Source organism: Passer domesticus, chromosome 1, assembly GCF_036417665.1.
Source record: "Passer domesticus isolate bPasDom1 chromosome 1, bPasDom1.hap1, whole genome shotgun sequence".
In the NCBI taxonomy this organism is placed as follows: Eukaryota; Metazoa; Chordata; class Aves; order Passeriformes; family Passeridae; genus Passer; species Passer domesticus.
In genome coordinates this window covers 139,961,779-139,978,271 of record NC_087474.1, presented here as the reverse complement: position 1 = coordinate 139,978,271, position 16,493 = coordinate 139,961,779, and the positions used below count along the sequence as shown (strand labels likewise).

The 16,493-nt window shown below is 36.2% G+C and overlaps 1 protein-coding gene across 7 annotated transcripts in view; it reads right to left on the bottom strand.

Annotated features, from left to right (window-relative positions):
• VPS13B (vacuolar protein sorting 13 homolog B) overlaps positions 1 to 16,493 on the bottom strand; it is a 426,582-nt gene that overhangs the window by 172,271 nt on the left and 237,818 nt on the right. For all 7 annotated transcript variants that reach the window (XM_064392805.1, XM_064392810.1, XM_064392794.1 and 4 more), the window contains 5 exons: positions 11,831 to 12,002; positions 10,643 to 10,757; positions 7,902 to 8,043; positions 5,860 to 6,268; positions 315 to 426 (listed from right to left, as the gene is read on the bottom strand). In XM_064392805.1, coding sequence (XP_064248875.1) covers positions 315 to 426; positions 5,860 to 6,268; positions 7,902 to 8,043; positions 10,643 to 10,757; positions 11,831 to 12,002 — 950 coding nt within the window. The remainder of the gene's footprint in view (positions 1 to 314; positions 427 to 5,859; positions 6,269 to 7,901; positions 8,044 to 10,642; positions 10,758 to 11,830; positions 12,003 to 16,493) is intronic.

Here is a 16,493-nt window from a genome sequence, read left to right as displayed (position 1 = left end):
GTGAACTTAGTAGTAGCGGAATAAAAGAAAACCTCTTAAAATGTTCTCATCTGTGAGTTTAAACTTCACAGTGATTTGACATTTAAATTCTGTTATTCATCAGCACTTCACAGCAGAACTTGATTTGTCTAAATGGATTTGAAAGCCCACAAGTGAAGAAAATCAGAAAAACCTGGTTTTGAATATCAAAAGATTGTATGTGAAAAGTATTTTTACAGGCTGCACGTACCAGTTTTATTGATCAATTAACTTCTCCCAGAATGAATTTTTCTGAGACCATATATGAAAAGCCAAACCCCTCCCCTGACACTTACTGATAAATGTCTTTTCTGAGCACAGCTCTACTAAGAGGGTTGTCAGCCTGAGGAGCCATAGAGACAGATCCAATCTTGAGAACCAAAGTGTCTTCTTTAATTGATGGATTAGCTGTAGTTAGGAAAAGAGAAAATATGTGTTTGATTAAAAGTCAAATGCACATAGCAGGAACACTGAAAAATGATTTCTTTAAAAATGTACATAAGAATACTGCTAAGGATTCAATTTTGCACAGGAGCAACATAAAATCAATAGTCCTGCTGTGATACATAAAGACAAAACTATTGTAATTTCATTTCCCCAGAGTTTTATCACACCACTGAATCCTGGTCTGCGACTTCTCATTCTCTCTGACACTTTTAGGGGGGGTATTTCAAAATGCCTTCAGACATTTTATGACATATTCTTTGTGATCTGTTTGTTTCTCCAATAACTATTTGCTGAAACATAAGCATGTAAACCACTCTGAATTGTGCACCCTTTTTATTATGGGCCCATATCTTTAGATGTAAAACATTACAGGATATCACAGTATAACCATCGTGGTAGCATTTGGAATCGGCTGCAACGCACATGGAAAGTTCAAACACAAGGACTGAAACAGGAGAATCTGAAATCTGACACATATACATGGAACAAGATGTAACACTGGACAGTAAATTTCACATCAATAACAGAATTATTCTGAGAAGAAAAAAGTCTCTGCTTTCCACTTATCTCCATAATTTTCAAATTTCAGCCACATGTAAAGTTTCTCAGTTTTAAAAGCAGTGGTCATATTAGACAAAACCCAAAGTTCTGCACAGAAATAAATAGCACCATATTTTTTGTAGAAAGCTAACTCTGTCAGCAGGCACAGACAAAGCACTTGAATAAGGCTGTGCTCAGAAGACTCCACATTAACTAGGAAACTCTGGAGCAGGTGTGATGCAAGTTCAAAGAGTTCATCATCTGAAGGGAAATGATTCACTGCAAAACCTGTGTGAGATGCAGCAAGGATGGAATGACATCACACCTGCTCCCACACCCAAGGAAGTTCTGCAAGACTCTCATACATGAGTTTTGAAAACAAGATTGCAGTAGAAGATAGTTTAAATATTTTACTGAAGTGTGCAATGCTTGGTGTGGTAAGAACCAGGAAAATGTATAAGCTCAAAAAAATGGTTTCTTCAGACCCAGTAACGTCTTGGTGAAAAAGACACCATGCTTTGCAGCTAAATACCTATAAAGACATGTATATTTCTGAACAGATCTAAGAAATCATAGAAATTCTAATACAATATTTTCAAACTACTGCAGGGAATAGCCCAGTAAATACGTGGCAAAGTGGGAACACAAGTTCTGATACACAAGTGTATTAGCACACAAACTATCTATTTAAAAGAACCTCATGTGCTTACAAAGTAAAGACAAACCCTTTAGCCCCCCCAAAGCAAAACAAAACTAATTACCAATGGTTTGGCTGCTAGAAATAAGAAACAAGAGTTAAGCTGATGAAAAACTCCATTTTTTGACTAAATTTGAATTCATATGTTCAAAAAGTAGTAAGGCATTATACTAAGTACTAGAATACTGCCACTGTACACTTAGGTGTTGGGTGTTTGCTTTCCAATACTCACATAAGAAGTGGAGTCATGGTTAAATATACATTAAATATACATCTGATTATAACTGCAACTCAATTAGGTGGCAGATGCCTTATTCTTAATAAAATATATCTTAGGCTAAGAATTTTAATTTGTCTCTAACACTTAGCAAAGCAAAATAAGCAAAGGGCTACCCATAACAGTCTCTGCTGTGTGATTATTTTAAGAGTTTTTTTCAAGGTTGGGCATGGATCTTTCATGCTCAATAAATAAGCCAATTTAAAATCAGAAAGAATCACAGACATTAATACAATCAGCTGATTTCTGAAGAGTCATATGAATTCATATCTCCATTCATTAACCCATGCTTTGCAAAATATGGGAATAATGTAATAAACAATCACAGTCATGGGAGATACTAAAAAAATTTGAGGGGAAAACCATCTATGCTACATTTAAAAAACATACTTACAATTTAAGTATGCCTACAATATAATACTGTACATACATTACTTTATACTTACAATATAAGTACAATCTAGGAAAATCTTACAGACTCAAGATATTGTTCACAATCTCATTTGGTTTTATCCACCGATCTCAGTCATTTTTTTGCGGAGCTTAATAAATTATGCTCTTTTAATCCTTCCTTTTAAGCCTCCTTGTGTAGCACGTAACATTTTTGATACTTTTCAGCACCCTCTCTACTTTTATCAATATCCAGTTTTACAACAGAAAGCAAATTGGACATGATATTCCAGCCTCTGTCATGTGCAGAAGTACAGCTACCTCCCTTATTTCTTTTCCCCCAGTCCAATGTGACCCACAAGCTGTTTCAGCCACTGTTTCCCAGGATAGTCTCTCCAGTCCTAAAGACCCAGCCTGTGTAAACCCTCCTTGATTTACAACTTCAGCTTTAGAAGATTTACTGTACTTTCTACAAGCAGTATGCAAGCACAGTAACCCAGATGCATGGCCTCAGGAAATGCTCTGCAACATTCGCTGATGATAGCAGCAACGGTTTTATATTTACTTTCAGACTATTAAACGCCAATTTCATTTATTATTCCCAACTGATGAGTTTTTGTGGGTTATTTTTTTTGATTCCTGGTTAACCATTTTTAATTCATTTAACATTTCCACAGAGAGAGTATAGGGATGTATTTAAATTAAATACCATGAGAAAAAATGTCAAACTCCCTAGAAAAGTCTAAGCATATCAAATCTTTGCAAACGTTTTATCAACTAAGAATTGAAACCACAATGAAGAATGGAAATCAGATGTTTTTTGAACATCTAATTTCCCATAAAACCATATTTATTATCATGTAAAAATATGTAATTCTTTATTAACTGAATCATGTAATATTTTTCCTTTATGTTCTCCAAGAGAGAACAATAAAATTACCTGTCTTAATTTTATTTGAACATTACACTTTCCATTTTACTAGATAAACCTCCAGCTGTCTAAAACCTGTTTTTCCAAGGTGTGTTAAAAATTAGCCTCAGAAGACCAAGATCCCTGAACACAACTTACTCAGCCTGACTGATTTGAAACTTTAATAGTAAGTGAGGAGGATGTTACAGACCATATGTTATGACAGACTTCAAAGCAGAGTCATGCTCATGTGACAAGAATATATCACTTCTACAAATGCAGGACATACATTTATTCAGTGTGCTGCCTTTTCTTTTTCACTATCAACAAATTCATCATGTCCTTTGTAGTGATTCCTGATATTCTGCTCCTAGTATGTACAAGAAAGAGTTGCTATTGTCCTCAAACCAGCCAGATGTGGATTTTTTTCTGTCTTTAAAACTTCTTATCAGTGTTTTGCAATTTACAATTTTTACTTCTAGTCTTCTGCTATGCAGTAATTCTTGTTCCTACTTGTTATATATTGCTTTCATATATTTAGATACCTTTACTTCATGGCTGAGTAAGTGTGGGCTGTTGGGCAGAGCTTGAAACACCACCTGATGTGATAACAAATCAAACTCAGAGAAAGCAGCACTGCTTATTGCCAAGGACAGAATACTGTCCTCAAATCTACCACAAAAAGCAATGTTAATTGGTGCTACTGCAAAACCCGTGAAACTAAAATACTGTAAAATTGTGTGGGTGTAGTCATGCATGCATGTATGCAAATTCTTCAGAAGAAGAAACATGATTTTGATTATTTCAGTGTTTGTCTACCGCAGTTCATTGTGGAAGTTACGAGTAAACAACAGATTTGCTTTTTTTTAACTATACATGTAGAGCCACAATTACTTGTGGTGTTTGGGAGAAGGATAGTTTTTGTAGCTACCAGTATGCACAGGGTATGAACAGCAGACAACTGACTAGAAGAGAAACTGAAATAATTTTTTTGCTTTTACAGCAGTGATGACAAATTGAAACACACAAGTCTTATTGGACTGAAAATCTCTCATAGTCAATAAACGATGAATGAGGATCTTATGGAGGTGTATCTCCAGAAGATATAACACTCTTCTGACCTGACATAACAGATATGTGGGCCTTATTCAACTCTTGCTCCTTATTGTTTCTAATTGATATTGTTCTTGAAGACAATAAGCAGCAGAAGAGAGAAGCAATTTATTTCATGTTTACAAACCAATGAGACTTGGGAAAAGCTGGGGTGAAAGAAGAAATGAAAGAATAGCACCAATTTTCATAGTGATGCTATTTCAGAGTTTTCCAGTGGAACAGTGTAGCTGGCTGTCTTATTAATTAGGATAATCTTTAGCATTTTGCTTTAAAAGCATACAGTTTTTCTTCCTTCATTGACTGCTTAACCATGGCAATTCTGTTCCTTGCAGGCATTCTTAAGCAAGAAACAGCAAAAAGACAAAGTTTTTTTTTTATAATTTCTTTTTAATGAAGTATACAGTCACAGAGCTACAAAAACATACTTTTACAAAAGATTTCCTTGACAGCGTGCCCTAGAACTCCCTTCCAACTAGAATCATAATTCTTTCTTGCCAAGACAGCCAGTCTAATTTTATCTTCCTGTGTTTTCAGCAATCCCAGTTGGAAAATTGTAGAGGATGCTGGCAAAAAAATGATCTATGTAAATTCTTACTGCGTGCACTTCTTGCAATTAGGTTATGAGAAAAATCGAAAGATTATACTCTTAGGATTATATTGTGTGTTGTACATAATGGTAAAAAAATGCTCCATACCTACTGAACTTATGTAAATAAATAATTATATTAGTAAAACACTACCTTTTTTTTAATCTCTAGAACTGTGAGAAGTGAATGTACTCCATTAGCTATTACATGGTCTAATTTTAACATTAGCATCTCTATTTATATAAAAAGACTGTAATAGGGATGGAAACATATTCTTACATACAAAGGGAAAACAATATCTTACAGAATAAGTATTATCCATCAATCACATAACTATTTCTGAACATCTTACACTACCCAAACACTGTAAATACCTGTAAGCCTCTTGCACAAGAGAGCTGGAACAGCTTCAATTAAAATGCTAAACTGCATCATCGGTTGGGCACCATCCATAAGGCACATTTTAATAATATTTTCCAAACTAAACTATCTACTTGCTTTACTACCACATGGTTTTCCAGGTGTCAATGTCCACAAGGGCTAAGGCTCCCTGCTGGGACAGGTGTCTATGGAACACTGCACTGATACCAGTGTCATGTAAGCTGACACAGAATCACCACTGCAGAACCGGGTTAAGCTCTCTTCCCAGAATTTTTGACCATTCTTTATAACCACATTTTAAAAGCAAACTATATGTACCATAGTAAGGATCAAATAAATAGCTAAAAAGAAATTTTGAGCAGATGTGCAGAGAAGTAGCATGAATGTTAGATGTTTCCTAACTCTAACCTTGGAAACTGAAGCAATCGTCAGTGATTTAACTACAAGTATTCATCTACAATACTGAACAGTAAAAAATCTCTAACACAAAACACTGTACCTTCTGCAATATGATGATCTTCCTCATTTTTGGGGAAGAAGACTCTTATCACGCCCGTGTTGATGTAAATCAGAGGCAGGTTGCGGGAAGTCAGAGCGTGTGTCCTCATTGGCTGACCTGGTGACTTCCTTTTCTCCTTCTGACTCCTTGGCAACCTGGCTTGAAAAATGCTTGCAATTGCATTTAGCAAAGGGAAACAGAGGACCACATCAAAGGCCTGAGCAGAGAGAAGGATCTCATGGAGAAAATGAGGAGAACCATCAGTGTGACCTTCTGACACCTTATGGAATGTTCTTCGTTCATTTCTTGATATCAGTTTGTGCCGGACATTTTTTGTCACAGCTTTGGTATAAGTGAGAGAAAGAAATCCATGTTGCTGGTGTGAACCATCTAAAAGTTTTGCAGTTGTCTGTTTCAAGGATAAATAAATAAATAAATAAATTTCTGGTTATTTAGGATTCTATATTTTTTAGTAGCTTTCCACAGTCATTTAACAGTTAAAAAAAAAAAAAAGAAACCAACAAAACACCCTTCATTTTTTTGAATGTACAGTTTGTCCACACTTCTCTGCATCGGGTCATCCAAGCTCTCAGATTTCTGAACATACTGTTCTTTTCTAATTACTTAGGTTTCATGAAACTCATATCTAACGAGCTAAAAACATCTCATTTATTAAAAAAACCTAAATTTACCAACTCTTTCTAATATTTTTAACACAGTTACATATTTTGATTCCTCCTTCATTTAAAACATTTGCAGATCTCACTCCCTTTACATTGTTCACCCCATCTCAATATGGGTGCATAAACCACCCAGAGTCACCTACATAAGTACTGAACTGGTTTTGCCTCATCACCTCAGAGTATTTAATGAAAATAGCTGTGCCACATAATTTCATTCTACATTGCATTGTACTTTAAAAATAGATTCCTTTACTTAAGACAGATTTGTCTTGCTAAAGATGACAATTAAATCCTTAGGTCCCACAAGATGGATAGGAAAGTTTCCATATTACCTTTGAAAGTTTTTTAAGTCATTGTTATAAATGGAAAAATGTAAAAACCATTATTTTAACAATGCAATAAACATGTTGACAGAATTTTTAATATTATTTAAATATCAGCTTTGATCATGTAAGCACAAATGAAAGCAACTATATTTTGCAAGTAGCTGCTTCTTTCATCATGTTACATTTGACAGTAATCAATTTAAAAAAATTTAAAGATTGTTAGCAGAAGAACAACTTCTCTTTCTTAAATACACAGGATACATAGTTTAAATGGTGGAAAACTGGAAGCTTTTAAAAGTAAATTAATTAAAACAAACTTGTAAATTTATTTACTATAAGAATTTAAACAGAATAAGAGAAAGGATTCCCAGTCGATTTTCATGATGAAAATAAATCAGACCATCCAGAACTTTCACTAACATAAAATAATTCCATAGACCTACAGATAAAGAGGCCAATGTCATAACACATGAAATTCTTCAAGGATAAAGAGGCAAGAGGAAAATTACTTAAATATCTCACAATGAGATATTCTGAACCAGCTAGTAATCTTCCAAGCATTTAAAAGGAAGACTCAAATATGGAATTTTTAATTCTTGCATTCTCATAATTAGACAGGCAATTTTATAAGGCTGCATAAAGGTATAGTGCAGTAATACCAAGTACTTAAATCCCTAAGTAGATATCAGAATTACACTAAAAAATGCAGCATTTAGTACTGGCTTTTACATATTTGGCCTTCAAACATACTGTGTGTGCTCACTTCTAATTTAAATGAATCTCACTGACTTCAGTGGTCTGTTGTTATGTACAAGGTTGTGAACCATCAACCCTCATTCCCTTATCTACTAAAAAATGACAACTATTACTCAAGGATGAGGTGGAAATAACACGTTACATAATCAATATCACCAAGAAATACACTCAGTAAAAAAAATTAAAAGTTAGATTACAAGAAATCAAGAGGTTTTCTCTTTTTTCTGGAATTTATTAGTGAAAGTTCTGTATTCAAAAAATTTAAAAATATTCTTACAGAAGGAAAGAAGCCAGAGAAGTTACTGAAAGGATCCTGCTTGCTGATAGGTCGAACCAACAAGGTACGTCTGTTCAGCTTGTCAGTGCAGGAAAGGAACACACCTCCATATTGCCCCAGAGACCAAGAATCTTCCCCAAGGCTTGAGGTAATGAACGAGGCATGGAAGATAGGAAGAAAAAAAAAAGTTGCTGTAAGCAAAAATAATTGTTTACATTTAGCTTGTGTGTTTCGATGTAATTGCAAGATGAGCTACGCCATATCTTTTCCTAAAAAGCTGAAATTCAATCAGGTCAAACAAAAAAAAAGAGATTAAAAAAGGTAACTGTAAAATTTTATGTGAAAGGACGACCTAAAGCAAGAGGTCAAAACATGTGAGAATAAAAGTATAGTAAAATCTTGTGTGTAGAAAAGAGACTTACCCTGGATTTTCAGCAGCTTTAACAGAACAAGGAGGAGAAAGATTACAAGAACAAAGACACCGTGAATGCAAATCTGTATTCATATGTTACAAAATCAGTATTATTCAGAAAAAGTTAGCTTTTAAGCGTTAAAATGTGCCTTGTACAGTTCTTGTAACCATTCTTTTTAACATATAGGAGAATAAAGTGAAGTAATTTGCTTAAGAAGAGTTATTCAGGTAAGCACCTTAGTTTACTACAGAAATCTCACCAAGAGTTTCTCTCTGCATTGTAGAAAAATTGCTTCAAAATGTCCTGACTGCCAATCTCCCCCTGGCCTGGAAGACAGAAAGTTCACCTTATCTATTCTCTGCTTTTGCTTTTAGTCCACAGGGATTTGCACACAGGAAAGGTACTCCAAATAGATTAGAAAATATAAATGAGAACAGTGACAATTTTGTCAAGTGAAGTAAGTTTTGAGTTTGTTGTGGCTTTTTAGGTTTTTTTGTTTGTTTGTTTCCCCCAAAAGTTTGTTAAGTGGTGCTGGCTACTGGGATTTCACAGAGTCATAGAATACCTTGGAACATTCCAAGATTGGAATGGGTGGGTTGCAAAGGACCCATAAGGATCACTGAGTCCAACTCCAGGCCCTGCTCAGCACCATTCCCAGGAGTCACACCATGTGCCCAAGAGCATTGTCCAAATGCTTCTTGAGCTCTGTCAAGCTGATGCTGTGACCACTTCCCTGGGGAGCTGTTCCAGTGCCCAACCACCCTCTGGGTGAAGAACCTTTTTCTGATATCCAACCTAAACCTTCCCTGATACAGCTTTATTTTGTTCCCCCTGGTCCTGTCAGTGGTCACCACAAAGAAGAGATCAGAGTCTGCCCCTCCTCCTTCCCTCATGAGGAAGCTGTAGACAGCAATGAGGTCTCCCCTCAGTGTCCAGGTTGAACAGACCAAGTAACCTCAGATGCTGCTCACATGGCTTCCCTTCAATGCCCTTCACCCTCTTTGTTGCCCTCCTTTGGACGCCCTCCAGTAGTTTAATAACTTTCTTGTATTGTGGTGCCCAAAACTTCCACAATATTCAAGGTGAGGCTGCCCCAGTGCAGAGCAGAGCAGGACCATCCCCTCCCTTGCCCGGCTGGTGATGCTGTGCCTGACATCCCCCAGGACATGCTCAGCACTCCTGCATGGTGACATGATTTTAAAAGACTTAAAAAAAATACCCAACAAAATTTAATTAGCAAATATGATATTATATACAAACAATAACTCATTTGTAACATAGGCAAAGAGAAGGGAATCTAAATAATTTTTAAGATAGCTTATCAGGAATAAAATCATAAAGAAACAATGGTAATGTTGCTAAATTAATACTAAATCTCCTTGCTATTGTACATAGAGAACAATAAGCATTCAGTAAGACCTTGCAGACATTGGTTCCCAAGCCAAAACAATTTATGCTTCTAAATATTTTAGTTATTTTCAATGCCAACAGCCGTGCTGAAGCTTTTAACTACGTTTTTCTACTCAAAGAGTAACATAACTATCCTATTTTCTCTTAATCTCTTAATTCCCAATGGAATTTGTTGATCTCTAATGGCAACTACTACCCTAGCTGATCAAAGCCTACACAGGCTCTCTCTCTGTCAAGACTGGTGTGTTCATGGCCAACACAAACTAGAAGATGGCACATGCCATTCTACAGAGCCGTGTGTCCGGGTGTCAAGTGACACAGTCACGTTGGTGCAGCAAATCATCCAGACACCAGGACTTGCAGAGTGGGAAGGCAAACTGGGAATGCACACAGTATTGATGATGCACTGCTTGAGATTAATTCCTGAAGTTTTACTCAGGTGTCTGCACAACACTGTGCCATGTGACACAGCAGAGACCATCAGCTCAGCTCTCCTCATCACAGTAACTGCTGCTTTGCCACAGCAACAGATGTTTCTAAAAACTGAGTTGTTTCTCTTCAGCATGCAAGAGTAGCAGAGCATAAAGCATTAAATAATGGCACTTGCTAACACATCATGAACCAATATTTCAGGAATTTCCCATTCTATACTTAAGCTAAAATTAATTATTTTTGTTTAATGGATCAAGAGAGCAGCAAGTGAGGAAAAAACACTCCTAAATTTGCAATGATTTCTATGTATTTCTTTGGAATTAGATGTAATTCTGAGGAAACACAATTGTGATTTTTATTACTTAAAAGGTTAAAATAATTTAACTGAATTTGAATATCTACCTTAAATTAGGAAAAAAAAACCAAAACACCACCTGCCTGTATCTTTCAGACTGAAATGAAAGCATCAGAACTCACAGGAATTACCTGTTTCTGTAATGGTCAATATTGAAGCTTTCTATTTTACATTTGATTTTGGTATAGACATCCTGCATATCCACTGAGGCACTGAGATCCTCTAATTCACTGACAATACAGACTTCTGCAATAGTCAAAGAAAATAAAAATCATTAGTTATTAATCTGAAAATGGAAGGATTTTAAACAAGAAATATATCTGAGACACTACATTTTGTAAATAGGATGCTGCTATTTCTACCCAGAGTTTTCTCTTTTGATTGAAGCACTTTTTGATTCAAGTGTCACACTAGAATCCAAACCTTTTTATACAAATATATTGAGAAACATATATATGGGGTTTCTAGTTTAGGTATTTATAGCATCATTTCTAGGGGAAGCAAAAAGAAAAAAATATTTGCCAATATATTTACCCTAATTATTCTAGATTTTTCTTTCTTTTGTGCAATTATTTTTAAAAAATCAAAGTTCAAGTACATTTCTTGTAAACTAGCCTTAAAAAATAGGCACTTTATTTTTCCACATTTCTATGGGCAATAATGTAATAGCTAATCAGCAGTATTGCCTAGAAAAAAAATTTGAAGTCCTGCAGTTTATGGAATCGGAGTTTCTTTCAAATAATTACTGTTGAATGACAATTCAACTATATCTCAAAGAGAAAAAAAAGATAAGCTGTGCACAACACACATTTTACTTTTCCACACAGAAGTTGAAACTTCTCTTCTGAACCCTGTATTAAACTTCCTTTAATGATTATATTATGGTGATTATATTAAATTGAAATTTGAAATTACCAATATTAAACTAGAATGGACTATATATGGAGATACACAAAATCTATGACTAAATAATATCAAAATGAAGCATGATTGGTTCTAAGGAAATAAATGCAGCACTCTTTGGAAATTAACTAACTTATTTCCAATTTAACTTAATCATCTGACACATGGGAGGGAAGTTTATGTCAAAGAACAACACTGAATTCTAATTTGCATGCAGTAACCCAACGACATTTTGTTGCTGTTATTTAAAACACAGCTCCAACCCATTATTTCTGTGTTATAGTGTTCAGTAATGTTGATACAAGCACTGAATATATAATCGTGTGCTGTAAAATAGGCTGCACTATTTAAAACAGTACATTAGGAATTCCAAATGGAATTAAAAATAGTACATTAGGCAGAAAAATGCAGAATACCTGTGCCATTATTTCTAGGATCAGGAGCAAACAATTTTACAGTAATTTTTGGCAGCATCCACTGCATCCATAGGCTGACACGTCCACTTGAAACTCCAATATTACTTGTTGTTTGTTCCAGTGTAATGGAGTCTGAGAATGGAGAATCATCACCACCCTGAAGAGAATCACCCTACAAAACAAAAAGAAGTATTGCTTTTCACCACTTCTGGGGTTTTTTCCTAACTCAACTGATATGGATGATACAGATTCCCAAATAGTATATTTGAATTAAGCCATTTGTAACACCAGAAAAGATAAAATATTTTTCTCTTTTCTTTGGTACAGATAACAGACTATGGCAAAGACTGAATGGTAAAACTGTAAGGTTTTGTAACACGTCCCCTTGGCATAGCACACTTGCCTTATTAACTCTACACTATGGAAACACTAGCATTAACTTAAAACAAAGGCTAATAGGACTATTTGGAGATGCAGTAGGAAAAGGGATATGGAGGCTTGCACATATCTGAAAGGCAAAGGAAGGAAGAGTCACTGGAAGTACCAAATGAAGAGCCACCCAGCAAGGCCATAACACCTACACTATGCATACACTGCATTTGAGTAATTTTTTCCCCCTTGTATGTGCTTCCCTGTAATTTCTTGGGAAAATATTTCAGAAAATAATAGCTTTCTGTAAGAATTAGAAATATTTTATTTGCCACTTTCTAAATACTTCTGTTTAAAAATTATTGTCACTTGTAATATTCTTAAATGTAAGAAATGTTGACAAATGAGCTTGTAGAAGCTTCTGTGCCATCAATTATCTCTGTTCCTTCCCTAAAATTTTAAGGGATCAATAAAGAAGACACAAATATTAATGTTTTTAGGATGAGACAACGACAGTTGAAAGCTACACTGAAAATTCTGCTATGTGGGCTTATTAGAGCAATGCAGGCATGTTCTGATAGTATTTACCAGCCAAAGGACCTCGACCTGCTCTTTTGTTGGATCTTCCAGATAGGGAAAACATATAACTGCTCATCAGCCCTCAGTGTTTACAGCCTATTAAACTGAATGCAAGAGACACATAAGTCACTAATGTCATCCAGAAGCTACTGAATATCCAGGAGCATCTCCACTTGCAACTCCACCATGTGTTGTAAATTTTCTTCATTCAAGCACAAAGGAAGGAAAAAGGTTTAGTAACTTTGATCCACTAAGACCAAGCTGTTTCCAAGATTAACAGACCAATAAACACCCAAAGTCTTATCTTTCATTGAAGGTTTGTGGGATTAGGCATTGTAAAATATGATGAACAACATGTTTGAGATTTGTCTAATTAAAAGCCAAGATTATTTCTATGGAAGACAACCCAGAAGGCAGATCTACACAGTAAGCACTACAATTGGACTGAAACCATTTTAACCTGTCAGGCAAGATTCAGAATGCACTCCTTTCAACTTCAGATGCTCAGGAAAGCTTGCTTTCAGTAGCAAAATTAAAATCTGACTTGCCTCATTCTGCAGTCCAAGGCTGTAAATGCAAGTATGGAAGTTCTGTTAGCAATCTATTTTCTGGATGGGTAGGACCTAGACCAAACCTAATGACACAGCTCATATGGAAGCATTTATGTTGACAAATCACATTTTCATTCAACTCAGGCCTACAATTTAATTATAGGTTTTCTAAACTATAAGAGGACACAGGGAGAAACTGCAAAGGTACTTCATCTGCATACAGTAACCCTTACCTTTGAAAAGCTCAGTAATACTACAATTGGGAAGAAACCATCCATGTTGTCAACAGCTGACCCAAAGAAATTAGTATTCCAGATCTTCATTTGTATGAGGAAGAGAAAACTTGTCCAAATAACCAGTGTATGTTTCAAGAAAATAACACCTAAACATGGGACTATAGTACCTGGACCAGCTTAACAGACGTAATATGACGTAATGCAATGAAAATTAAGATCCAGTCCACCTTTATTCATTTATAGCAACAGTGGCTTTGTGTTAATCAAAATGCATGAAAGAAAACAAGTATATTTCTATTTATTTTTGTTTATCTTAGATAAGGCATTATTGCTTACAGCTCTCAGATTACCTGAAGAGCCATAGGTGATGATCTTTTGAAAAACTCCTGAGATCCAAAAAGCATTTGCTCTCTATCACTTTCTAAGTCAACTAACTTCCTTATACAATGCCACCTGAAATCTCTCTCCAAGTCATGGACTTAGCATCACCCCCTTGCTTTTAGGGTTTGTTTGCTCTTCTTCTTGTGTTTTACTCTTACACTGCCTGCAAATTTAATTATCAAATATAGCAGGACCTGTCTCCTGCTGTGTATCTAATAATATTTAATCCTGCCACAGCAGGACATCTCAATGGAGAAACCTCTTATAGCTCATTTCACTAGGATGCATCTAGCTCCAATATTGGAGTGGCACATTGAACATATGGCACCCAACAAAATAAGGCAAAAAAACCCCAGTGTGGTAGAACCTGCTAAATAACACATTCAGGACAGAGGTTAACTTCTTTCTCACAAGCTGTGACTTGCATTTCCTATTTCCTTCTCCAGCAAAATCCTTCCTGCCTCTTTTGTCCAGATTTCCATCTCTTAATACTATTTGGTAACGGTGGCCTTGCAAGACATTTCCTATTATGTCCACAAAGTGATCTACTCTCTCCAGTGCCACTTAATTATCCTACAAAGCAGCCCTAACTGGCAGTGACATGAGAGTAAATATCTTTTCAACACTGTAAACTGTAAAATTCAGTTTTCTTCATGGATGGCAGCACCTGTCCTTGGAATGAAAAAGTATGGGGAAAGCAGCCTTGGAGAGTGTCAGCCCTGCAAGCTCCCCAGCATCCGAAAGGATGTAGGCAGAGCAGTCACTTGGCCAGTGCTAACCAGTGTTAGTTCCTGAAATGGCAGGCACCAGCAATGAGACAGTGACATAACCCAGCCATTTTGCTGTCCTCAGCTATCCCTGTCAACCCTCTGCAAACATTGGCCTGCCTCCCTTCAACTACTCTGCTCACTTGTAAAGCAATGAAAGGAGTGAAAATGTATTCTTCCAAAACCACAATTCTTTGACAATCCTATCTCCCGCTTTAATGAGTCTTTATTTGTGAAGTCCTCATTCTTAGAGGACATCAGAGAAGCCTCAACTTATCTCATGACTTAAGATTTCATGCCATGAGAATGACATTAGTTCTGACCATTTCAATTTCTGACAATCAATTCCTCTCTGTTTCTTTTGTATAACATCCACACAGCTTCTTTGACACTCTGCCTTTCGGTAACTTCCCACACCTCTGTAATCTGCCTTTGAATGACTGCCCTAAACGATGATGATTTCACTGTGTCTGAGATGACCTTTCTCATCAAAAACCACATGCTCTGAAAAGATGGTGGAGTCAACAGGACTTTGGGCAGATGCCTTCAGCAGGGCAGATCTGAAGGAAGGAGCCAGCCAAAGAGAATTTCCCTGTGCTGAGACCTTCAGATGGATTTCACAAAGTATCCAGATATAAAAGCCAATTAAGGTAAGTAAAGGGAAAAACAATACTTTTATATTTATTTACAGTTCAAGCCAATGCTCTTGACAATGCTGAAGTTCTGTGGACCCATTTGTGGCTCTCCATTCCTTGCATTCTATAAAAAAACTTTTTTTCTTTTATTTTTATTTTTTTTTTTTAATCTAAAAATTATTTCAAGTTCTGAAAGAATATTTCAAGTTCTGAAGAGTATTTCAAGTTCTGTTTGTACCATAAACACACTTCATTTTGCCAAACCATAACTTACAAACTGTGATGGAATGGGTGGGAATGAGAGACAGTCTCTTCTCATCTTCCACACACCCCCCCACTCTCCCACTGAACATGTTCCAAAATGGATTTTGAATGAAAATCAACTTTGTTCTAAAATTTTGGCAGGTCTCTACATTTCTGATAGTTGAAAAAGAAGTAAACAATAGCTGATTAAACTTAACGGGATACACTTTAGAGTAAATACATATTGCCACCATGGTGATTTTTGAATTTTATAACTGGGTTCCTTTATTTCTGTAATTTTATGTTTTCAGCTGTTTCATGCATTTTTGTTAGGTTTTTTTTTTTCCACAGAGAGCTATTTTTATTTAGTGGTTTGAGTGCAAAGATAACTTTACTGTGAAGAAAAGTCACGTTATAATTTTCCCACACTTCTTTCCGATTTTTTTTCTGAAGATACTAAATTATGTATAATGCATCTCAGAATCAGTCAGTTGGTAATTTTGGCACAAGGTTACTTAAAAGAGTATTTGCGAGATTGCTGAAGAACTGCACTTACTCTAGAGCTACAGATACTGACTCAGATGTATCATCAGAAACTGGACCTGCCATTGCCAGGGTTTGGAATTCATTCCACCACACAGCCCGAAAATCTTAACAAGGGCTCAAGTCCCTTGGGCTTCACCTCACCTACAATTCTGTCCTTGGGCTACTGCATTCCCACCCAGAATTGCAGGTGACTTGCCCTTACTCCCCCTTGGAGTGGCAGCAGGTCAGTGGAGCTAAATCTGGGTTGTCCAGCAGTGATCTCCTGCTGGCAGCCAGGGCAGCTGCAGAGCTGCTCCAGGGACACCCCCGGCTGCTCAACACCCTGTCCCTGGCACAGGGACACGCTGCTGCCCCTG